General features: G+C 36.2%; 1 protein-coding gene across 2 annotated transcripts; it reads left to right on the top strand.

Annotated features, from left to right (window-relative positions):
• Nucleotides 1-13,476: 13,476 nt before the first annotated feature.
• On the top strand, nt 13,477-26,115 carry LOC135612679 (octanoyltransferase LIP2p, chloroplastic-like). Of its 2 annotated transcripts, XM_065109252.1 has the most exons (6): nt 13,477-13,614; nt 14,141-14,337; nt 23,662-23,926; nt 24,683-24,833; nt 25,608-25,738; nt 25,870-26,115. In XM_065109252.1, the coding sequence occupies exons 2-6, from the start codon at nt 14,174-14,176 to the stop codon at nt 25,984-25,986; spliced, it is 828 nt and encodes a 275-aa protein (XP_064965324.1). In that variant the 5' UTR covers nt 13,477-13,614; nt 14,141-14,173; the 3' UTR covers nt 25,987-26,115. The 2 variants fall into 2 exon arrangements, with proteins under 2 accessions (XP_064965324.1, XP_064965323.1); XM_065109251.1 differs by having other exon boundaries at nt 25,608-26,115.
• Nucleotides 26,116-27,080: the final 965 nt, after the last annotated feature.

Genomic DNA, 27,080 nt, shown 5'->3' with positions numbered 1-27,080 from the left:
GATTGAGGTTTTTATAAACCCCAAATAGATTTAAATTTGGAGCCAAAACAATCTCATTCCAGGTTTTCAAGGTACTAGGCGGTACCACCACTAGTATTGGGTGGTACTACCACCTGTTAGACTGACAACTAGCGGTACCACCACCTATCAGTCTGACACTATATGGTACCATTACGTAGTCTGATATTGACACTGGGCGGTACCACCGCCCAGTCTGGTGGTACAACTGCCTGATTCACTCCTGATTCAGGCCCAATTAGCCTCTAATTAAGTTAGTATGGTTACACCCAAAATCAACTCAATTAGACCTAACTAGATCTAGACACACACAATTACAAGAATGAATCTTATGTTGTCTGTCATGTCATTGGTTCATCCGACGCTTCGTCCGATCCTTTAGCGCATCGTCCTCTCTTTCGGCGTATTGCCAATCGGTATGTTGACTCTCACAACTTCCAATCTCCTTGGTGCAATGTTTGATCCTTCGACCCGATGCCCGAACTCATGGCACAAAGTTCTTCCGGCCTAATATCCAATCTTCTGACATGTTCCACTCTGGCCCAACGTTTAATTCTTTCGACTTTAATCAAATTGTCTTTCCTTGATCAAGATTAGTCCTGCGTCACTCAAACACATATTAGATCATAATTTCATCAATTCATTTCATCATCAAAATTTAAGATTCAACAATGTGAACTTTCCTGCCTTAATCTTAATTCTTTCTAAACACACATACTTATTAGTTTATTCAATCCCACTTATCCTTATTTATACTATAGTGAATCTTGAATGGGCCAAGCTAAAGAGGAAGAGAATTAAGAATAAAATACATGAGAAAAGACATTAACATTTATGCCCAATGTTTTAAGTTTTGTAGCTTTGTCAACCATATTAAATATGTGATCTTGAATCCCCAGAGTGCCATCATATTGAGTCGTAGTCAATTCTTTCATTAATGTACCAACCAATAACTTATTAATAGATTTAAATATGTTTTCAATAACCTTTAAATATTCTCATGTGCTAGTTACAATCGATAATGAATTTTTTATATTTTTTGCAATCGTCAATTTTATAAACATTAATCTAAGCCTATTAGATCTTTTCTAAGTATTTATTTTATCAATATATTCCATAGTACTTTCAATGAGCAATGCTAAGTCAAGATCTAGTATGCCCAATGTGAATTATACATGCTCTAACCATTCTGAATAATTTGATCCAAAGAATACAGGGATACTGGAAGCATGAGAATATATAGAAGTAAGCATCATTATAAAAATATAAAATAATATTAATGCTTTGAGTTTAGGTAAAATATAGAACTATTGATATCATCCATATTTCACCTTTAGGTAAAATATTGACATATCTAGTGTCACTCAAGATTATCTAGGAAGGACTGATACCATCCTTATGGAATAGTATTGTTACCTTTGGGTATACAATCCTAAACCATAAGGATATTCAAAATAGTATCATCATATCCCATCACATAATCATCATCTCCTAATTATGTGTACGATTGTAAATATTATTTTCTCAATATCATTTAGGTCTAATTTCTTGATATCATTTTATAAGTTATTGGTATAGGTCACTTGGTGGCTAAAAGACCTAATGCAATAATATAAAATATACTTTAAAATATCATATAAATATAAGACTTTTATTATAATTTATATCCCATAAACTTACCATCCTATGTCACTTTGACAACTAGCAATGCGATAAAACTTAGGGAGATCAGTTGCAAATAATATTCATCAAATTTTTTCATTCTAATTATCATAAAATAGTTAAATAATAAATTAACAATCATAATAATTATTAAACTTTAATCAATAAAAAATTTAATTGATAATTATAATCATGATGAAATATAAATCATGTCTTTATGTGAAAGATAAATATTATTTTATAATTTTAAACATATACATATAAAACCAAATAAATATTCAAGAATAATAATTATATTTTTATTTATCACCGACAAAATGTAATCAATAAGTCACATGAGAAAACTATAAAAGAAAATCAAAATTTTATATTTTTAATTTTCACATAAAATGTTAAATTAAACTAGTCAATTTTATTTAATTACGCTAAACATCAACCCAATTAAGCAAGTCAAAAAAAAAAATTGATCAAGGTCAAGATTGATCAAAATTATAATTTTTCTCCATATTTGATCTAAACTAAATCCAATCAAGTAGTCAAAAATATAATCATGATTAAATTTATAATTGAGGATATAAAATAAATTATCAATTTCATCGGGGCAAAACTATAATTTTATTGATAGGATATAAAACGAAATTATGAGATTTATATAAAAGGCACAACTATTAAAAGGATTAAAATAGAATTAATAAAAGTCATAAGGGTATAATTGTAATTTAACTAAAGAAACTCTAATCTCAAAAGAGGGCAAAAACTATAATTTGCCTTCTATTGTGAAGGCGATGGCGGTCGCCTAGACACTACTACTACCTGCATGCCACTACCGCCTGGGCGCAACCTTTGGTCGCGGGTGACTTTCGCACGTGCGACTATCGCCTATACACAACTGTCGCCTGCACTACCAACCTAGCGCACAACTGCCGCGATACGCAACCAGCCCGACGCACAACCCGTAGTCATCGCTTGGGTGGCCATCACAATGCGTGGCTTGTCGCTTGACAATTGCCCATGACCGCTATTGGTGCTGCAGTGCATATGCTACCCGGTGCAATCATCTGTCGTAATGAGTGTAGCTGTAGTGTTGCACAACCACTGCCATCGCCATACGATCATTGAAGATCATGATACAAAAACCAAATCTCTTATCACCCACAAGTAACAAGACAAATTAGATAGGAATTTTGATTGACAAAATATACGGATCATTCACGCATCGTAAATAAAAAATTACAGATCTAAGATATTTGATTTCAAGAAACTAGGCTCTGATTCCAATTATAAGCATAAAATATGTAATATGTTATATGTTATGTAGAAAATTTTAATGCTATGATTGAAATCAAATAGCAGTAGATCATATTTATAATGTGTACCTTTCGATACCATCTAGAAAGAACTTTATCAGATCTATAAGGACATCGTCTTCAAATCTAAAACCATTGTTGATCTACAAAAAGAACTAGACTCTCTTTATTTTCTCTTTATATCTTTTCACAGGATCATTGAGATCAATGGATTATGGACAAGGAGGATGAGAGAGAAATAGTAATCTCTCAATGACTATTATGTATACACATCATACATCGTTTAATCCCTAGAAGGTTCTGTCTATATATAGGTAAAAGCATAGGGTTAAGAATAAGTAATTAAAAGAGTTCCTCCCATCAAAAGTATCTCCTAAGAAATATTATTATAATATGAACTTTCTATCTATTGATGATCACTTTCATCGTAATTTAATCAATCTATAATATATCTTATCAATTATATAAGATCATATAATCTAACTGTCATTGACACACAACCTACCAAAAGAAATCTATAGTTCGAAGCAATGATCCTCTTTATGTGCACCGAGATTGTACATCTCAGCAGACTAGGAATTCTTAGGCCTTTCTCATGGCATTCTAAGAAAAGAATTGTAAGGTGTAGTAAGAATTTTATGGAGTGAATTGTCTTTAGACATGCTGGTGTTTTTGAATGCTGTCAATAAACATTCTCATAGTTAACAATAAACACCCTTTCTATGTGTACCAAGTTTCTGCATCTTAGTAGACATTCTTATTCAATTTCAGATTTTGATGATGAAATCAATTGATAGTATTTATGATTTGATCTACGTTTTGAGGGACACATGATGCTTTGATCAGGGAGAGACAATTAAAGCAGGAAAAATCATGTTGGATCGAAGAAAAACATGTCAAAAGATTGGACGTCGAACCGAATGATCGATCGACGTATCGACAGAAGGCTTCGGGCCATGAGTTTGGGCATCGGGCCAAGAAGAGTGGAAATTATGCTAAGTAAATCAGAGTTGCAGAGGTCAACTGGCCGATTAGGCAATAGGCAATAAAAGATGACGATGCGCCGAAGATTCGGATGAAGCGCCGATAAACCAATGACATGCTGGACAACACTTGATTTGCTTTGTAATAATTGTCTAGATAGAAGTAGGTTTTATACATGTAGGATTAACTACGATAGTAAGGCATAAAGCAAAATGAAGTCTCGGAGTCAAGAACGTGATTTCATTGGGAGTTCGAGAGTTCGTCGGAAGTCTGGATGTTCGTCGGAAGTTCTACCGGAATTGATTAAGAAGTCTAGGAGCTTGCCAAAGAAGCTCATCAGAACTCACCAAGAAGATCGTCATGAAGTCCAGAAGCTTGCCAGGAGTTCATTGGAACATTGCCGAGAGATCATCGGAAGTTCGACAGAAGCTCACCGGAAGAAACCTAGACTTACAGACTTGTTTAGCTTAGTAAATGTCTTAAATTTCGTAGTTAACACATAATTGGGATTGAAATTGGGCCAACCCAATTAGGGGCTAGTTGGGCCCATGTATGGACTATGTTGGGCCTAATGAAAGGCCCAAATAGTGACCCAATAGATGGCACCATCGTGACACAGTCTCTGAGACTATGTTAGGCAATGGTACCGCCAGTCTGGGTGGTGGTACCACCTAGACACAGTCTCCCAAGCGATTGTACCGCCCAGTGACAGTGTTGTAGGCGATGGTACCTCCCAACATAGGCGGTGTACCACCAGGGCATGAGAAACCCAGGATGAGACATTTTTAGGCTCCAAGTTTGAATCCACTTGAGGCCTATAAACACCTCTCTCATCCCTGGTTAATATACACAAGCACAGAGAGCTTAAAAGTTGGAAATACTATTGCAATCACTTGAGAGATCCCCTCCTTTAGTCTAAGTTTAGAATTTTGTTTAAGAAAAGTGAGTGCTTGTAAATGTTGTCTCCTAAACCTATGGAAAGGAGAAGAGAGGTGTAAAAGGTAGTTAGTCTTACTGGAATTGACCGAGAAGTTCGAGAGTTTATCGGAAGTCTGGACGTTCGTCGGAAGTTCTGTCAGAATTGACCGAAAAGTCCAGGAGCTTGCTAAAGAAGCTCATCAGAACTCGTCAAGAAGATCATCATGAAGTCCAAAAGCTTGCCAGGAGTTCGTTGGAACATTGCCGAGAGATCATCGGAAGTTCGTCAGAAGCCCACTGGAAGAAACCTAGACTTCGGACTTGTTTAGCTTAGTAAATGTCTTCAATTTTATAGTTAACACATAATTGGGATTGAAATTGGGCCAACCCAATTAGGGGCCAGTTGGGCCCATGTATGGACTGTGTTCGGCCCAATGAAATGCCCAAATAGTGACTCAACAAGTGACACTATCGTGACACAGTCTCCGAGACTATGTCAGGCGGTGGTACCACCTAGACATAGTCTCCCAAGCGGTGGTACCGTCCAGTGACAATGCTGCAGGAAGTGGTACCTCCCAACACAGGCGGTGGTGCCGCTAGGGCACAGGAAACCCGGGATGAGACATTTTTAGGCTCCAAGTTTGAATCCACTTGAGGCCTATAAATACCCCTCTCATCCCTGGTTAATATATACAAGCATAGAGAGCTTAAAAGATGGAAAACACTATTGCAATCACTTGAGAGATCCCCTCCTCTAGTCTAAGTTTAGAATTCTGTTTAGGAGAAGTGAGTGCTTGTAAATGTTATCTCCTAAACCTATATAAAGGAGAAGAGGGGTGTAAAAGGTGGTTGGTCTTCACCTATTGAAGGAAGACCGATAGTGGATGCCGGTGGCCTCGACAGAAGAGGAATCGGTGGAGTGGATGCAAGTCACGATGATCGAACCACTATAAATCGGTTTGCATTCTTGTTCTGCTTTTAATTCTCATATTGCAAACTGATTTACTTACTTTGCTCATTACATTCTTGCAAACATTTTAAAGTTAAACACATTCCGAGATCGATTTTAATCGTACGAAGATTTTACGAAACCGACGTTTTTACCACTGCACTAATTCACCCCCTCCTCTTAGTGCCGACTCATTTCTAACAGTTAGTATCAGAGCTACGTTTTTCTCATTTGGTTTAACACCCAAAGGGAAATGGCTCTTTTCAATTTTTAAGAGAGTCACTCTCTCATTCGTCCTCCCATATTCAATGGGACGGACTATACATATTGGAAAACTCGAATGAGAGTTTTCTTGCTTTCATTGAATCTCGATTTATAGAATATAATTGAATTTGATTTTTAAAAGTCTTCTCTTCCAATTAACGATTGGAATGAGTTGGAGAAGAATACTTTTTATTTAAATGCAAAGGCTATGAATGCCTTATTTTGCGTCTTAGACAAAAATGAATTCAATCGAATTTCTATGTGCGAAATAGCTTTTGATATTTGGCACACTCTTGAAATCACACATGAAAGCACGAATAGAATTAAAGAGTCTAAAGTCAATCTTTTAATACAAGATTTTAAACTATTTCGAATGAAACCGAGCGAAACCATTGTTGACATGTACACTCGTTTTACGGATGTCATCAATGGTTTAAAAGCATTTGGTATAAGTTTTTCGGATTTTAAAATTGTAAAAAAAATTTTACATTCTCTTCATAAGAATTGGGATTCAAAAGTAACTACCATACAAGAGGCAAAAGACTTAAACAAGTTTCCACTCGAAGAACTTATCGGGTCTTTAATGACCTATGAAATGAGTTGTATTGCACAAAACAAACATAAGAATAACTTTCCAAAGAATAGGAAGGATTTCAGACTCAGAACAATTGAATACCACTCAAGCATAAGCTCAAGTGATGATGAACTTGAACTCCTCATTATAAAATTTAAAAAGTTCATGAAACAAGAATTAAAAAATAAAAATAAACTTAAAAAGAATGCAACTACTTGCTATGAATGCAAGAAGAAGGAAGCACTTTGGGATGAATCGAGCTCATCCGAAAATGAGGAGAAAATCAACAAAGGCGAGGTGGCAAACTACGTCTTAACGGCTTTCAACGACGAGGTAATCAAAATCCCGTTAGTTTAATTTAAAATTACTTGATATTTTTCATAAGTTATTTTTAATTTAGTTTAAGAAAATTATATATATTTTTTTTAATTACATGTTTAAAGATGTAATGAAAATGTTAAAAGTTTTAGGATCATGCTTATCTTTCTAGTAATTTTGAAAAAGATCATGACAATTGCATGTTTTATGATAATGCAATAAAATGTTAGATATAAATCTAATGATTATACACCTAATAAGATTAATCTTATGTATGTGTTTAAGAAGCAAGAATGTATATTTTGATGATTCTATATAGCTTTTCGATTTTGATTAAAAGATGCCTTATGAAACTTGATGATTATGCTTAATGAGTTTATCTTTCGAAATTATGCATGATAATATTTGTATTTATGACTTGTATGCCTTGTAATGATTGAAATATTTTATACCATTATGTTCTTCCCTCCTTCTTTCTTGTTTATAATGACAAAAGGATGAGAAGTTATGATTATGCATGGTAGGATGTAATTTGACAAATTGAGACCATTATGATGTGAAATATCTATGACTCTGAATGATGCATGCAGTACATATAATTTCATTATGATGATTAATATGATGTATTGCATATGATGTGAATCATGATTAAAATTGTGTTGACTTGAATTTAAGGTTTATCTCAATTATGGCATATTGTAATAAGAATGACACTTTATCTTTCTCATAATTTAAAAATTGATAAATTGCATCATTGTATTATTATTCACCTCTTTTTGCCAATGACAAAGGGGGAGAAAGAATTTCTAGTGTGCACATCTCAAAAGAGAAAGATTTGCTAGCTTGCACAATTCAAGAAGATGCAAAAACATGCTAGCTTTCTCATCTCAAAAGAGGAGCAAAGATTGCTAACTTGCTTATTTCAAGAAGCAAAAGTTGCTTTCTTGAACATCTCAAATATTACTAGCTTACATTTTCTAAAATAATATAAAATCTGCTAGCTTGCATGTTTTAATATGATGTGACACTTGCTAAATTTGCTAGCTTACAAACTGCAATAATGATAAAACTGGAGATTATGATTATTATGCAATGATTTGAATTTGTATGTCTAAACACTTGATAGTTGAACTTTTCTTTTTTATTGATAACAAAGGGGGAAAAGTATGATGTTATGCATAAGTTCATGATAACATGTTGCTTGGATTTTTGAATCCAAGAGTTCTATCAATATGGCATATTGATAGGGGGAGTTTATTTAAACTCCGGGAGTTAAGGTTAACTCCGTCATCAATTGATTGTCATCATAAAAAAGGGGGAGATTGTTGAATCTCAGATTTTGATGATGAAACTAATTGATAGTGTTTATGATTCAATCTGTGTTTGAGTGATGCAGGATGCTTCAATCAGGGAGAGACAATTAAAGTAGGAAGAATCATGTTGGGCCGGAGAAAAACATGTGAGAAGATTGGATGTCGAGCCGAAGAATTGGTCAACATATCAGCAGAAGGCTTCGAGCCATGAGTTCGGGCATCGGGCCAAGAAGAGCAGAAATTGCACTAAGTAAATCAGAGTTGTGAAGCTTAACTGGTCGATTAGGCAATAGACCGCAAGAGAGGACAATACGTCGAAGATTCGAACGAAGCGCTGATAAACCAATGACATGCCGGACAACACTTGATTTGCTTTATAATAATTGTCTAGATTAAAGTAGGTTTTATATGTGCAGGATTAACTATGATAGCAAGACATAAAGCAAAATGAAGTCCCGAAGTCAAGAACGCGAATTCGTTGAGAGTTCGAGAGTTCATCGGAAGTTTTGTCGGAATTGACTGAGAAGTCTAGGAGCATGCCAAAGAAGCTCGTTGGAACTCGCCAAGAAGATCATCGTGAAGTCCAGGAGCTTACCAGGAGTCCACTAGAACATTGCCGAGAGATCGTCGGAAGATCGTCGGAAGCTCACCGAAAGAAACCTAGACTTACGGACTTGTTTAGCTTAGTAAATGTCTTAAATTTCATAGTTAGCACATAATTGAGATTGAAATTGGGCCAACCCAATTATGGGCCAGTTGGGCCCATGTATTAACTGTGTTGGGTCTAATGAAAGGCTGAAATAGTGACCCGACAGGTGGTACCATGGTGGCACAGTCTCCGAGACTATGTCAAGCAGTGGTACCGTCAGTCTAGGCTACGGTACCACCCAGTGGCAATGTCAGGTGGTGGTACCACTAGTCTAGGCCATGGTACCGCCCAGACACAGTCTCCTAAGCGATGGTACCACCAGACTGGGTGATAGTACCACCTAGCACAAGCGGTGGTACCACCAGGGCACGAAAAACCTGGGATGAGATATTTTTAAGCTCCAAGTTTGAATCTACTTTAGGCCTATAAATACCTCTCTCATCCCTGGTTAACATACACAAGCACAAATAGCTTAAAAGTGGGAAAACACTATTGCAATCACTTGAGAGATTCCCTCCTCTAGTCTAAGTTTAGAATTCTGTTTAGAAGTGAGTGCTTGTAAAGTGATAAGACCCTAAAGTCTTATCGTCGCTCTGATACCAAATGATAAGACCCTAAAGTCTTATCGTAAAAAAGAAGAAGAGAAAGTGGATGATCACTTCAAGGGGATCGGCCTCCTTCGAGGGGATTGGCTGCTGGGAGGCGTGCGACGGTCGTCGCACGGTGGCTGGCAACGGTGGTGGCTTGGCAACGAAGGAGAGGGGTGGCGTTGAAGTGGCCGAGAAACTGTGGCGGCGATAGAGGCAACCGGCACCTGCGGTAGTAGAGGGACCGGTGGCTGCTCTGTTTCTATCGTACCACAAAAATAGCGACACCGATAGATCGCACGGCCAAAGCTGCAACCAAGGGAAGGCAGCAATGGCGGTGCGACTAGGGCAGCGTCACCGATGGTAGAAGTGACGATGGGTGGTCCGCTGGTTGGGAAACGGTGGCTGCGGCCCTTCTCGCTCGAGCGAGATGCGGGCAGCGAGGAGGCGAGGTGAGAAGGTTGCTAGCCGGGGCATAGCGGCAATGGTGGGCGCTGGCCGAGGAGCAACGACGGCGGTGGTCGCCGACTAGGAAGCAGGGGAAGCAGGGGTGCGTGGCTACGGTTGCTGCTTCTTCTTCTCTCTCTCTCTTCTTTCTTTCTTTCTTTCCCTCTTTTTTTTTTTTTTAATAGCTACGGCAACGAGAATGCTAAGGATCACCACTCTGATACCAAATGATAAGACCTTAAAGTCTTATCGTCGCTCTGATACCAAATGATAAGACCCTAAAGTCTTATCGTCGCTTTGATATCAAATGATAAGGCTCTGATACCAAATGATAAGACCCTAAAGTCTTATCGTAAAAAAGAAAAAGAAAAAGGGGATGATCACTTCGAGGGGATCGGCCTCCTTGATCGCTTCGAGGGGATCGACCCTCCTTGATCGCTTCGAGAGGATCGGCCTCCTAGGGTTTGTCAAAAGACAGAATAGTATTTTTCATAGATAACTGAAAAGAAACAGTTACATCCCAATTTATAGAGTTCCGACTTCAGCTAAACTAAACAGACTTAATAAATATGCAGAAAATAAATATGCAGAAAATAAAGGTTGTCTCCTAAACCTGTAAAAATGATAAGAGGGGTGTAAAAAGTGGTTAGTCTTCGCCTATTAAAGGAAGGCCGATAGTGGATGTCGTTGGCCTCAATGAAAGAGGAATCAATAGAGTTGATGTATGTCACGATGACCGAACCACTATAAATCGGTTTGCATTCTTGTTCTGCTTTTAATTCTCATATTACAAACTGATTTACTTATTTTGCTCGTTACATTCTTGCAAACGTTTTAAAGTTAAACACCTTCCAAGATCGATTTTAATCGTATGAAGATTTTATAAAATCGACGTTTTTACCGTCATACTAATTCACTCCTCCTCTTAGTTCCGACTCGTTCGTAACAATTCTTAGGCCTTTGTCATAGTCTTCTGACAGAAGTATGTTGGCAAACTAAAACAAGTAACATATAAACTTATTAGCAAACTAGACTCTTATATTTATTTATCAGCATTCAATAAAAAGAAGAATCTAATGTTTAGTAGCTTCAACATTTAAAAGAAGTCTAAAGTAACATGCTATTAGTTACACTCAGGTATTTAAATGCTCAACATACTTTAACTTTGAAGATAATATCATTACTCTAGAGATTATGTATTTGCTAAGAATTTCTGACTATGTGATAACCAATATGTAAAAGTTCTCCCCACTTATATTTACAAGTGTAGAAATATAATGTAGTTGCATTGACCAGTATGAGTTGACAGATTGCTGCCCATGAAGGATCAAGATATTTTGTTATGTACAACAATCTTTGGCTATCAATAATCCCCAAGGAGCATGAACTTGACATATTAATTTACCGAAAACAATCATAAAACGAATTAATCATGAACTTGATAAATATAAACTTCAGAATAATTATGTTGTATTTGGTTAAAGACAACCATAATTAGACATTTTAATGCAAGCCATATTTGAGATCACTGTGACAGAGGGGTTGTTATTTCATGTCCCAAGATCATGAAACATAATACTGTCCAATTTTGGCTTCAAGCTTGGAAATTATTAAGGATAAAATTTGCAGATAGACATTGGCTATTATTTACGGGGAATACAACAGAATTACCCGCCTAGAGCTCCAACCCCCTGCGGATCGAGAGCTCTTTTTCGAACAATTTCTATGTAAATAAAATCTTTATATTATCATCATTTTGTTGACTTCCAAAGTGATTCTCGAAGATCATGTTGGGCAAGTTTAATTACTTATAGCATTATTATGAGACAGCCTATAAAAGTATGCTCTTATAGCATTATTCTTCTTAGTCTCACTTTATGTACATGTATGTTTAATTACTTTTGTTCATTTGAGTTATCAGTAAACCACTTGATATAGTCGATAATCAAAATCAAAAAAATGTTATCTTTCGATTAGGTATTGTAGATGTGATTTTTAAACAGTCCCATGTGTTGGTCTAAGCATGGATAAAAAAGTACCTAATCTAATGGTTAGGAAACAGTCATAATTTATAGAATTTGATTTGTGTCATCAACAAACAACAAGTTTTTAGTATCCTGTGCGATTTAAATTGTATAGATTGGTATATGAATAAGTGAACCATCGACACGTGTCTGCCATCGATCAATCAAAAATTTCAAGATTTATAAATCAACTTAAGCGTTTGTTGTTTGAGTTTATTTATATGTTATATTAAGTTGGGGTATATAATATATATATATATATATATATATATATATATATATATATATATATGTATATACATATATATATACATATATATATACATATATATACATATATATATACATATATATATATATATACATACATATGTATATACATACATATATATATATATATATATACATATATACATATATATATATATATACATATATATATTGTTTGTGTAAACAACTTTATGTCGTAGTCTCGGGACCGACGCGGCTCGGTTCGGGTCTAGATGACGGGGATCTCCCTAGGACGTGCCTCGAGACTGTTGAGGTGGCTAGTCCCGGTGTTCCGATTGGGATGGGGTCGCTATCCTCTCCGGGCAAGAACTCCTCGCCTGCACGTCCAGTGGGGACCTTTGGCTTCACACCTACACAAAGGTCGGGTCGGGGGAGCTCGGTCCGACCCCTCCAATGATCAAGTTAGTGAATAGTCGTAGGGGGTTTGTTATCTATGTTGGTGTCCTTCTCCCTTTCCCGTTTAGAATGCGAGGGTATTTATAGAGAAGCTTATTGTTTCCTGATGTGCCCGCTTGCAGGGAGCATGCTTGTACTCCTAGTAGCGTCTGACACTGGTGTTGGCATGGCGTGAAGGACTGAGCCCGAGCAGGATGTTTAATGTGCCTTGGTCAGCGTTTCGATCCATTTGACCAGATGGTGTCAGGTCAACCAAGACATCATCTAACATCAACCCGAGTCTTATCGTTATCATTACCCTCATTATATATATATATATATATATATATATATATATATATATAGGCATCAAAGAGACATCCCTAATGGGACCAGTGCCACTGTTGCCACTATCCGAGTTTAATAAATCAATTGTTCCATTAATTTTGTTTGACCTAAATTATTAATAAAAATAATTAAATTAATTTTGATAATAATATATTCATTATATTCTTATAAATTAATCATAATCTTATTTATATTTGATATAAAATTAATCAAAAAATTACATCGATATCACGTTATAGTGAAAATTTTACCCCAACTAACTGTATGATTAGCAAGACAAAGAGAGTCCAAATACTGTGGCAGCCACACAAGCACAGGAAATTATTTTGTCATACCCTAAATATTTTTTGATATGATTTATTATAAAAATTTATTATTATAATTAATTATTGTTCACTCCTAATTCTAATTTTCACTTGAGTCGTGAGTTTTTGGAGGCCGGTATCGAATCGGGCTCACATTGTCGTCGATCGGTCACGAAATGTGGGTACAGAGCGTGTGACCCCTAAGGGTGTTATGGTAACAATACCTCGACTACCCGTGCAATCGTTTCTCGCTCGCTCCGTCCATCTGCTGCTGCTCTCTGGTGAGATTTCTTCCCCTCGATCTCCTTCTCGCCTTTAGTGATATCTTCAGAGAATCCCCTGAATTCGATATTTCTAGAAAGTTTTGGTTTTGGTATATTTCCCGGAGGTTTCTATTTGTTTCGTGGAAACAATTCATTCTTATTGATAAGATCACCCATATCATTGTTTATTTTATCTTCATCCCTTTCATATTGGGTGATTTTATTGTCATAGATGAGATGTGTTGATTTGCTTCTATTTAAGCCTTATTTTATATTCTAATTTTCCGAACGCAAGTAGATAACGTGTTTCGATTTGGTTCGGTTCAATTGAGGCTGACGCCTTTGTGTGGAACACCTCGAGTGTATCGAATACCTCTGCCTCTCTGCAAACCCTCGATCTCTTGTCTACATGTTGTAATTTCCAGTTTTCGTCTCTTCTTTCTCCTTGTATTTTTTTTTTTAGTGGTAAGTTATGATTTCTTCCAATGTGTAGTCAATTTGTTCTTGTTGTGAAGTGATGAAGATCTCTTGTTGGGTTGTTCAGCCCTTGGAATGTTGGTGCGCAGCCGGTTGAGAGATGATGTTACTTGCGAGCCATGGGTTTATGATCCCATGTCTTCCACGGATGAACTCGGAGGGGATGCGAAATCGGCCATTTTATAGTACGAGGTTTGCGAATGTGGATGGAGTGTATCATGTAGCTGATGATTCTGCCACAAGTCATCGTGTACAAAGGAGGAGGTTAGAGTAATAAGCTTGGTGACTATTTGCAGTGTTCTGGTGGCATAGAGCTGTAGGATGTCATTGTTTTTTTATCTTCATCTCTTTCATATTGGGTGATATGGGTGATTTTATTACTATAAATGAGATGTATTGATGTAGAACAGAGTAGGGAAGTAGAGAGAAAGAGAGGGAAAGAGAAAGACAAGTGTGAGATAAGGGAGGAGAGTAAGACTAGAGGAGATGTAATTCTTTCCATTTCAAATCTGAAAAATGCTTGATCCATTGATAAGCTCCACTATTTATAGGGGTTTAGGAGCCTTGATATAATTAATGAAGACAAGGATTCTCAAGAGTAATCTCCTATAGAATTAGTATGTTTTTTAGAAATTCAAAATGTGACTTCTAAGATACCTAAATAGTAAATAAGTGCACTTAATACAAGAATGCACTTAATACAAAAGGAGTTCTTAGAAAGACCAAAATATATATTTTTTAAATTTTTAACACAATTCTTAGAATTTCTAGGTCAACTGATTGATGACTTTTTATTGATTTCTTTGCTTAAAATATTTTTTTCTAAAATCATTTGTAAAGCTAGATAGTTCTCTATCAGTATCCCCCAGTGAAATAGAACTCGACCCCGAAGAGTGATCTGTAAGGTACTGGTCCAGTAAGTCTGATGCAAAGTTACAAAGTTCCTCCAAAGTAATTCAAGTGGAATCAAAAGCTGGACGATCACGCCACTTCATAAGAAAGTGTTGAGTAATGCTAATAGCAGATGTGACAAGATGGTCATCAAGAATAGCCTCTATGTCATCCTTGTGTTGTGGGAGAATCAGTGCTTTGCGAGGATTCACCTATAGAAACATTGGTAGACAGAGGAGGCTCAAAAGTACACCATGACATGTAGTTAAATTCTCCACATTGAAAACTGAACTAATATTTAAGTCGGAAGGAAAATAAAGCATATATGCATTAGAAATGAGCTTTTTCTGGTGGAGCGGTTAATTGAGTTATTGCATGCAAATTTTGAAGTGGGTAAAGTTATGTCCCAATTTTCGGGTTTCTCCCCAACTAAACATCTAAGAAGATTTCCCAAGGAATGATTAACAACCTCAGTTTGACCATCAGTTTGGGGGTGAAAGACTGAAGAGAACTTCATTGTTGTGCCAAATAGTTTTCAGAAAGTTTTCCAAAAGTAGCTAGCGAATTTCACATCCCTATCGGACACCAAGGTTAAAGGCAAGCCACGTAATTTAACTACTTTTCGAAAGAACAATTTAGCAATGTGTAAGGTGTTGTTGGTCTTATTACATGGGATAAAGTGGGTCAATTTTTAAAATCGATCAATAATAATCAGAATAGAGTTATGGCCACGGGCTATTTTGGGAAGTTCAAGCAAGAAAATCTAAACTTACATCTTGCTATGGTAAATGTGGAATGGGTAATCGGTTGTATAGGAACAGGTAATGGTAAATGCCTTTAGAAATTCTACTAAGGGCATTAGCAGCTTTGTTTTGAGTGTCAAAACAATGCTTAATTACAAATGAGTATTCTTTGAGAAACTCAGCCCACTTGGCGTGTCGAGCATTTAACTTCTTTTGGGCATTTTAGTAACTTAGGGCCTAATGGTTGGACAACATGACAAACTCTTGTGGCAAAAGGTAATATCGCCAATACGTAAGACAATGCACAATCATGTAGAATTCTTTGTCGTAGGCAAGAATTTTAATTTCGAATGATACCGCCCATATCGGGCGGTACATATCAATCCGTCAGTAGACCGGTGCATGAACTGCCCACTACTGGATAGTATCAACCTGGCTACAGCGAGGGAAGAAGAAGCGTCGAGGGAGAATTGGGAGAAACTTGACGCTTTCCGATCTGGCGCCACCCTCCCTCAATGATCCCAATCCATGAGGTAACGGAGAGGCGGCAGCTCGGCTTCTTCGTCGTGTTCTTCATTGAAGGCCAGAGACGCCTGCAGCCTTCGTTGAAGGCCGGAGACGCCTGCAGCCTTCGCCGCATTCTTCATCGAAGGCCAGAGACGCTTGCAGCCTTCGCCGCGTTCTTCGTCAATGGCCAAAGACGTTTGCGGCCTTCGACGTCTTCGTTGAACGCCGTAGATGAGGAGAAGACCGCATCTTCTCCTCGTCGGACACGACGAGGAGAAGAAAAAGAGGCGACATCGTCAAGGCAGCATACGCCTCCTTTTTTATAATTTTTATATTATTTTTATATATTGATTTTTGTATTTATATTATATATATATATATATATATTTATACATACTAAATGGTACACCCTAGTGTACCGCTTGGTGCGTTCGTATCGTATCGTATCGAGCAAAGTTCGAAACGTTGGTACGATACGAAATTACGAACCTTGGTCATAGATATAATAATGTTGTTTTGCATTATTGAGTTTCTCACTAGAAACAGTGATATGCTAACCCTCTTGACTAAGAATTTCTCCTATGCCTATACTAGAGGCATCACAAGTGACCTCAAAGGGTTTTTATTAAACATAGGGTGTCTAAGAACAGGAGTGGTGGTCATTTTCATTTTAATGTTAGCAAAGGCTTTGATAGCAGCCAAGGTCGAAAAAAACTCATCTTTCTTTAAACAATTAGTGATAGGTGTCATGATAGAACCAAACCCTCTAATGAATCTCCTATAAAAATAGACTCATCCATGGAAACTACGAACCGTGGTAAGGGTTTTAGGCTCAAGCTATTCTAAAATGACGCGAATCTTTTCTAGATTAGTGGCAACACCTTGGGCAGAAATGATGAAGCCTAGGAATAGGACATGGGTTTTTATGAACAAACACTTTTCCAGATTTACATAGAGCTTAGCAACTCTAAGGGTAGTAAGAACCCGTCAAAGAGTTTTTAAATGATTCTCTTTAGTCTTACTAAACATCAAAATGTTATCAAAGTAGACTACAATAAATTTGCCTATATAGGGTTGTAAAACTTGTTTCGTGAAGCACATGAAAGTGCTTGGGGCATTGGATAGACCAAAGGGCATGACTAACCATTCGTATAGACCATCTTGAGTTTTAAATGTTGTTTTTCATTCATTACTAAATATAATATGAATTTGGTGGTATTCGCTTCTTTGGTTAATTTTCGAAAACCAACTAGATCTTGCGAAAAGGTTAGCATCTCCTCAAATCAAGGAATCGGGAAGTGACATTTGATTGTTATTTTGTTGATCGCTCAACTATCCACACGCATCCTCCACGACCCATCTTTCTTAGGGGTTAACAAGGTAGGGACAATGCAAGGACTAAGGCTGTGTTGTATATTGCCTTTAGCCAAAAGTTCATCAATTTGTTTGTTTAACTTGATTCTTTCCTTGGGATTCATTCTATAATGTGGGAGATTAGGGAGTTGCAATCCTGGGAGAAGGCCAATGACATATTGGATTTCCCGTAAGGGTGGCAGTTCACTAGGTAATTCCAAGGGTATGACATCAAAAAATTCATCTAGTAAGGACTTAACCTCAGGAGTTAGGTTAGGAATAGTGCAAGGGCTAGGAATTTCTCTAGCAATGATGGCCATACAAAATTTGTTGTATAGGCTTTCTATTTTAAAAGATTTAGGATCCAGTAAGTGGAATCCCTTGGTAGTTAGGGCTTGTGGAGGAGACTTGGGAGTTCTTGATTTGTTCTTTTTTTATGGTTTTGCTAATCACAGGATAATATTTTTGTCTCTATATAGAAAGACTGGTGTTTTCATCAATAACCTAATTGATAACATCAAGGTCATACAACTAAGGTCGACTTCAAAAGAATGTAGGCAACGTCTTTTGGTAGGATATCACAGTAAATCTTATCTTGGTAATTGCCCATTTTAATTGGTACTAGGCATCTCTTGGTCATGAGTAGAGTGGTTTTATCAACCTAGACTATTCTAAATGAGGTGGAATACGATTCTACCTTAAGATTTAGTCTCTTGATAGTAGATTTTGAGACTACGTTCATAGTGCTATCCCCATCAATAACCAATTTGCAAGTTCTTTCCCTGCTTCGGATAAAAGTATGAAAGATACTTGTCATTTTTCATTCATTGGAATCATTAGCAGTAGAGAGAATAATACAGACAACATTAACATATGCATCCTTAATTTCTAGTCCGTTTTTGTCACTTAAGTAGATTTCGGGTTCAACTACTTGGTCTACTTTCTTGATTTGATCCTCTAGTCCTTGTTTTAAGATAAGGGTATGTTGAGGACAATGAGAGGCAATGTGATCTCTATTATGGCTATAATGACATTGGACTAAAGACGAACTAGTTTGAGAATCAGTAGTTGAACAAGTTGAACGATTTATGGTTCAGCCATAATTGTTGCTAGTAGTGAGGATTTTTGACTTGACAAAGCCACTACTTGGGGTAGATTAGGTAATAGTTCTATTGTCGAAAGACTGAGAAGATGCTCGATGAATTAGATAAAGTTTGATGTACTTCTCGATCTCAAGGGTTCGTTGGGAAGCTTCCTCTATGGTGTTGGGAAAACTTAGTGAGGCTTTCCGTTAGATGTTAAACCTCAACCCATTAATAAATCTTCTAACAGTGATGATTTGGTTCTATTCAATTTCACCCTTAAGTAAAAATTTTGTAAATTGGGCGAAATACTCTATCACACTAGAATTCAATTGTTTGAAGTTTAACTATAGTTTAACTAATTGGCTTTGAAAGTAAGTTGGTAATTATTTTTCCTTTAGTTTTTGTTTCAGGGCTTGCCATTGAGTGATGGGAGACTCTCGACGATGTTTGCGACTACGTTAGACATGTTGCAAATAAAGCTATTAGTTTCACTTTTGCAAATTGTACACGTTCAATATCAATCATTCCATGCCACTCAAAATAGTCTTCCATGCTATCTAACTAGTCAACAAACATATTTGGGTCAAACATAGCATCAAAGTCCGACACATCCACTTTGACTCTTCTAGCCATTCCCCTTGTATTGTTAACAAATCGAACTTGTTGGCCTATTACTCGGGTTTATGGATTTCTAGTAGGTGCTAAGAATTTATTATTAAGGTCAAAGGCTTCGTCATCATGAATTGTTGGAGCATGATTGTGAATAGGTGCCCTATAGGTGGACTTAGGATTTGTTCGAATTAAAGCTTAGGGAGTAGGTAAAATTCTTTGATTTAAAGCTATTGATTGTGGAGAATGAATATGTTGCTTAACCGAATAATCAACCTCCTCATTCATGGGTTGTTTTTCAAGATGTTGGATGGCTCTTAGGACTTGGGTCATTTGGTCACATAACTGGTTCAATATTGTATCATGATTTGCTAGCTTGGTCCTAAGGGTGTCTATCTCACTCTGTTGGTTTAGGGATTCATTAGGATTGGTTTGGTTTTCACCTCGTCGAGTCATGATTCTAATGCAATCGACAAATTACCTTTTGGTAATGAGGTTATTAATTATTGCAATGCATAATGATAGAAATCCAATGTTTCAAATGGTTCTCACTTTTTCTTCCTCACTTTCTGGTTTATTTTTTTGGGACAACTTTTACGGGTTCAAATTTTAGTGATACTGTAGTTGTAACTATAGGGGAGAGAGAGGGTGATAAATAGAAAAAAAAAATGAAGAAAAGAGGGGTGGGGGAGTAGTGAAAACATGATCTACTTATATATATATATATATATATATATATATATATATATATATATATATATATTTATTTATTTATTTATTTATTTATTTATATATATATATATATGATAAAAAAATATTAGTAAAGTTTTCAAAAATTTACTCGACACTAAGAGCTATGTGGTCCATCAATTTCGTTAGAACAGTCTCTCCAAAGTCCAACTCCACACGCAAGGGGTTGAAGTTGGAGGCACAAGGATCCTTCAGTGTCGATCGAAGCTTTTGCTGCTAGTTGGAACCCAATGGGTACATGGTAGGTTTCTTGATGGGCTTTGATACCAAACTAATGTAGAACAGAGTAGGGAAGTAGAGAGAAAGAGAAAGAAAGAAAAGTATGAGATAAGAGAGGAGAGTAAGAGACTAGAGAAGATACAATTCTTTTTATTCAAATCTGAAAAATGCTTGATCCATTGACAATCTCTACTATTTATAAGGGTTTAGGACCCTTGGTACAATTAATAAAGACAATGATTCCCAAACGTAATCTCCTGTGGAATTAGTTAAAAATCGAAAATGTGACTTCTAGGATACCTAAATAGAAAATGAGTGCACTTAATACAAGAGGGCACGTAATACAAAATGAGTCCTTAGAAAGATTAAAAGATTTTTTTTTTTTCAACACTACTCTTAGAATTTCTAGGCTAACTAATTGATGACTTTTTGTTGATTTCTTTGTCTAGAATAAACTTTTATGAAATCCTTTGTAAATCTAGATGGTTCTCCATCATGTATGGATTTGGTTCTATTTAAACCTTCTTTTGTATTCTAATTTTCCGAATGTAAGTAGATGATGTGTTTCTATTTGGTTTGGTTCAATTGAGGTTGATGCCATTGTGTGGAACACCTCGAGTGTATCAAACACCCAACATCTAGATGTAAAATATTCAAAATGATAAATTTTCTTTAGCACTTCAACTTACTGTGAGGTTGTCTGTCTGCATTGCACACTCGTAAGTAACAAGATGGAGTTATCTACTTGTACTATTCATTTTCTGAGAACCATTATATCTAAGTTCACAAAGTTTCATTGATTTTGGATGGATAATTGGTTCCATGTTTCATCTAGACTCAACGGTTAACTAGCCCATTCTTGGTTGTGGTACAATTAGACTACGTAGCTCATTTAACACGTTAGGTAAAAAAAAATAGAACTTATTTATATGATTTTATTTTACAATGCTTTCATTGTTTTGAGCTTTTCTTGAATGGATTCTAGAGTGTGAATTTCTAATATGGATTTTTTCAGTTAGATTATGTCTGCCAATAACTAAAAAACATTCACGATGTTTGATTGCTAATTTTGATGATCTAGATCATGTATCATACCAATTTGGAACAAAAGAGTGCCACAAATCTAGATAAGAAATGTATATTGTGGTCCAAGGGGACAGAGTGATCATACAAATATGATTCTAGTGGTATGAGATGAGATCTACTACACACACTTGTATTATGGTTTTTCTTCTACACAACAGAACAGAAACTTATGAAATGGGGACCTTGTTGTTTAAGGTCTTTTGTTTTCATCATGGTAACATGAAAATTTTCTACCATATGGATACGGTGACTCATGTCCTTATTTGATTTTGATCAATCTCTCTTTTTTGGTGATCCTTAATGCCTTTGCTTATTCTTTCTCATTTATTTATTTTTCTGTAAGTTCTATCCTCTTTTTTCTTTAAATTAAGTGGTACACTCAACAAAAGGGTCATAATCCATAAGAATGATGCTTGGGCTTTTAGTGACATATGTTGAACATGGATTTGTACAACCAAAAATTTAATATAGCTTGATTAATCAATGTTTTGAAAAGTGGTATCCGCCCACTTATGCACCACATATGCGGATGCACAGACCACACTGGATTACATTATGTTGTGCCAATATGTGGTATGCCATTAATGCAGTCTGCATGTATGTAATGCAGACACATGCCACATATGCAGACGCTTTAAAGAACCATGTATATTAGCCGAGCTAACTTGATCTAACAAATGGAGCTCATCAATGGATCATCTTTAACCATGTCTATGCTATATTCTGAAAGTGAAATCATTAGAGATTAACATTAGCAAACAAGTAATGATTCACTTGCAAATATTAGCAACTATTCCTGCATGATTCACAATTTTTAGTAGCATAACTAAGGTTATCAAAATAACTAATTAATTCTGTTTTCTTTCACTGGAATGATATAGATGTTTATTTGATCACACAATTCATAATAATTTGACATGACATGAGCATTGAGTTAGGAAGAACAAGATCACATGTTAAAGAGGAAATTGAATGAGTCTACAAATGCAAATGGAATGACCTTAAAATTGTTTTTATTATTTTTGTCTTTAAATTGTTTTTATATGTAAATAGAACCCATACATGCAACCGCATACACACTTTGTATTATGATGCCCAACCACTTATTAGATCCTTGTCAGCTATAGAGGGTTGCAACTCCTAGGAAAACCAATTGACATTGATCTAAGGTGATAACGTATATTGGCAACAAAATATTCTTTATTTTATTTCTCTTATAGCTGAAAATTGCAAACATGACTTTATTTGTTGATGAAGATTCCACCATCCAGAACGATAATTAACAACCACGTAGGTTAAACACCACTGGATCTGGCTATAAGCAAAGGATATATTTTGCTAAGGATTCTTTTTATTCATTAGTTTCATCATGTATGAGATGCCATTTAGTTTTCAATTAGCGTTCGCATCCAAGAGATTTGGCTATAATTGAAGGATATATTTTTGTAAGAATTCTCTGCAATTCTTTTGTACAATGACTAAGTTTAATTCACATATAGTTAATGAGTCAAATTGCACTGAAGTTTGATACCTATATACTCTCATAAGATTTTCAGATTTTCTGTCCAACATATCAAATTGAAAACAAAGTATCTCATGTACATTAAAGGAAATATAGTTTCAAGCTCGTATAAGCTCAAATGTCAACATTGACAAAGATTTTTTCAGTTGAAGTAGCAGGAACACATTGCTGCTATCAATCATTGTGACCATCAAACTCCAATCTACTAGCTAAGAACTAGGCGCAAGTACCTTCTATTCTGATAGATCGTAGCATATCTAGTATGGTATGTTGGTGTGCATAGAAGACCCATAGAGTTAGTGAGATGGCCAAGTAGTAGTACCCTTTCTCTTTAGGATAAGCTGGTGTACAAAAAGCAGCAAGTATTCATTTTAAGATGATTCAATCATAAAAGGTGGCCAAGCGATGCAGAAAGAAGGCAAAAGAAACTTAAAAAGTTCCAAAGATTTTATCATCTAGGCAAGTCCACGAAGAGAATTAATTAATTGCATTTACCAGCTTGAGTAGATATGCAAGTTGAGAACATGTTAGCCTTCCTAAAATAATGAGCTTGCACATTTGAACAGATCTTCATTTCTTTTGCAGTTTTTTGACAAATTTATTCCGATATCTGCCATTGATTTGTCAAGCTTGTGGAACTCTTGATGTATGAGCTCCTACTCTAGTTGTTTGGATATCACTAGTTTCCATTTTATGGTTTTTGGCTCTTTAATCATTGATTTTTCAATATATATGCATAAATAGTGGAAGATCAATTTGTTTTTGGCAACCTATCACTTCATTTTGTTACAGGAAAGAATTTTATCTCTATCTTATCAAACAGGTGTGATTGCTATGATCACTACAAGCAGCTTATTCCTTACATGGAGGCTTGGTGTTGGCAAAAGTCTCTTGTAAGAATGAGACACGACTTAGTAGGCCGAGATGAAGATCATTCTGACATGTTGATCATTCTGCAACATCCTCCAGTATATACATTGGGGACTGGTAGTTTGGAGAAGTATTTGCATTTTAATATACAAGATTCTCCCTATGAAATTTATCGGACTGAACGTGGTGGAGAGGTCACATATCATGGTCCTGGTCAGGTAGTCATTTTATATATTTGTTGCTAAACTCATTATCATTAGTTTCATTAGTGTTCTCTGTACATTTGTGGAATTTTTGTAGTCTCCTTACACTTGCACATAGCATAGAACTATTTCTTCCCCTTCTCAGCCTAGATATAACAAAAACTAGTCACATTTTAAACGGACATCAAGATGTCTCATTTTATCTCTTTTTTTTTTTAATTGTCATTAAATAGTGAAGTCTTTACTACCTATGTTCTATATCATTTTGTATCTTGCTTTAGAAAACTGAAAACATATAGGATGCCCTTTCCTCTTGTTGCAATATGCAATTTAATTCATCATCTTTAATGCATTTTATGCAATTATTACGTTAAAATGATATTTCAACAAATTTACCTGCGTTGGTACTCTAATTTCAAGTATCTCTGAAGATGACTATGCATTGTCTTGATGATTCACTTCTTTTTGTACTATTATATTCTCTGCAGTTGCATAGTAATTTTTTTTGTTCACTGTTGCATGTAAATTGAAGCATTTCAATATCGACCTCGTTTTCTAAGATTTGTGTTTTTGACTTATTTCTTATATGAATGAATTATGGTGTGAGAAATTTTGAAGAGTGACGAAATAATAGGAGAAAACAAAACCTTGGTGTCACTTGTCATTCAGAAGGAATACTGTGATTATTTCATGATGATTGCTTGTTGATGTGCTCTTCTTATTGTTTCTTGCTCTTCCATCTTACAGTTTGTATGTTGGCCTTCTTCATAGCTTGTAATGTACCCTATTGTCAATTTGCGGTATCACAAGATGGATCTACATTGGTACCTTAGGTCACTTGAGGAAGTGATTATCCGAGTCCTTTCATCAACTTTTGCTATCAAGGCATCTAGGATCAAGGGTTTAACCGGAGTTTGGGTCGGTATGTTGCTTATCTTATGCACTGCAATTGTTTCATTTGATTTATGTTGTATGACACTTGTACAGGACACTTAGAAGTGTTCAAGAAGTGCATGGATATGATAATAAGAAAAAAACATTTTACATGAGAGCCTCATTTCTATAATGGTGTTTGCATACAAAGACAAAAATATATAACACTTTTTCTTATCATGTCAGCTTTGACTGTTATCTCTCTCTCTCTCTCTCTCTCTCCATATATATATATATATATATATATATATATATATATATATATATATATATATATATATATATATATATATATATATATGTGTGTGTGTGTGTGTGTGTGTGTATATATATGTGTATATATATATGTATGTATATATATGTGTATATATATATGTATGTATATATATGTGTATATATATATGTATGTATATATATATATATATATATATATATATATATATATATATATATATATATATATATATGTATATGTGTGTGTGTGTACAGCCTCATTTCTATAATGATGTTTGCATACAAAGAAAAAAAACACTTTTTCTTATCATGTCAGCTTTGACTGTTATCTCTCTCTCTCTCTCTCTCCATATATATATATATATATATATATATATATATATATATATATATATATATGTGTGTGTGTGTGTGTGTGTGTGTGTGTAATCATCATGATAGGATATTATCAAATGATGTATGAAAAACATTGTAATTTTGGAAGTTTGCTGATCTTTTTTAACCCTTGTGTTTCTCTTAAATTTTTTAGGGAATAAAAAAGTTGCTGCAATAGGGATTCGGGTGTCACGGTGGATATCTTATCATGGATTGGCAGTGAATGTTACAACAGACTTATCTCCATTTCAGCGCATCGTTCCATGCGGCTTACAGGACCGTGAGGTTTGTAGCCTTAAGGAACTACTAGGGAATTCTTTGAGTGGGAAGATTGAAGATTCTGTTTTAATTGATACTGCTCATGAATCCTTGGTTAAGGAATTCTCTGAAGTTTTCCAGTTGTCACTTTCCAACAGATCAATCTCTTGATTTCAATTTTCCTGATGGTAGACAGAAACTATCAGAGCAAGAATTTGAGTTGGGGCAGCTTGTCCCAATATGTCATCAGCCTTTTGGTAATGCAAGGAGCTTAAATTCAAGCAAATTCTACTATAACAGTAGGAGATATTTGACAAAAATAAGTTTTTTTTTTTTTTTTAAGATACCAATACATATTGAATATTCTCATTGTTTTTGACTTGTGCAGAAGAACTTCGGTGAAAGTCCAAGTTTTATGTTTTTATCCCCTAATGTTAAATCCGGTTAAGGTAGTTTCATGCAGGGAATAGTCAAATGCTTGATAACATATTAATGCTCTACTAGTGCTCTTAAATTGAGAATATCTCTTATAGATGATAGATAATGCATGTTTTTATTTTAGTATTCAGATTAATTGAATTTTAGCAATGCTCATGCATTAGCACATTACAGATGTTAGCCACAGCGATCTCAATGAAGTCGTTACTTGTTCCCCACTTCATCATCATTCAATGAAGCTTCTTGAGAATTTTAGCTGTCCATTTCTAACTGTCTCCCTAATCCACCTCATGTTGCTCAAATAGACATCGATGGCGCGATAGAGGCCGTCGTCGAGCATCCTCCCGTGGTACGGCAGCGCGAGCGCGAGGTCGCAAAACTTGTCCGGTTTCAGGTTCGCGTCTGGCGCGATCTCTGTGTCCACCAGTAGCTTGTTCTTATCAGGACATGGGGATGATCCCGCCTCTCGACGTCTGCGTCCTCTGCGTCGGCAGCCGTGGCCGACCTCTCCTAGAGGCCCTCGAGAACGAAGGCTACGATTTGTTGGACACAGTCCACGAGGTAGGAATAAGTCAGCATCAAGAGGTCGTTGACGGTTTCGTGCTCGAGCTGCGAAGCGATGCTGCGTTCCAGGGCGGTCCGGGAAGCTTCCGAGGCGCGGAGGAGGCCCAAAACGAACCGGGTGGTGACCGGACCCGAAGAGGAACTGCTGCTCGTCTTCTTTGATGGGGGGAGGTTGGTGGTGACGGTCTCTAAGGTTGCTCCTCCGCCTCGGATGGCAGCGGGCCAGAGGCACGAGTGGCGGCATGATGGCGGTTCGACCGTGAGAGCCCCGGGATCCTTGGCGTAGGAGATGAGGGAGCCTTGGATCACCTCGGCGCTCAGATCCTTGGCTCTCGGAGATAACTCGCTTGCAGAAGCCAGAAGGGGA

The sequence above is a fragment of the Musa acuminata genome, chromosome BXJ2-5, assembly GCF_036884655.1.
Source record: "Musa acuminata AAA Group cultivar baxijiao chromosome BXJ2-5, Cavendish_Baxijiao_AAA, whole genome shotgun sequence".
Lineage (NCBI taxonomy): Eukaryota > Viridiplantae > Streptophyta > Magnoliopsida > Zingiberales > Musaceae > Musa > Musa acuminata.
This window is presented reverse-complemented; position numbering and strand designations above follow the sequence as displayed.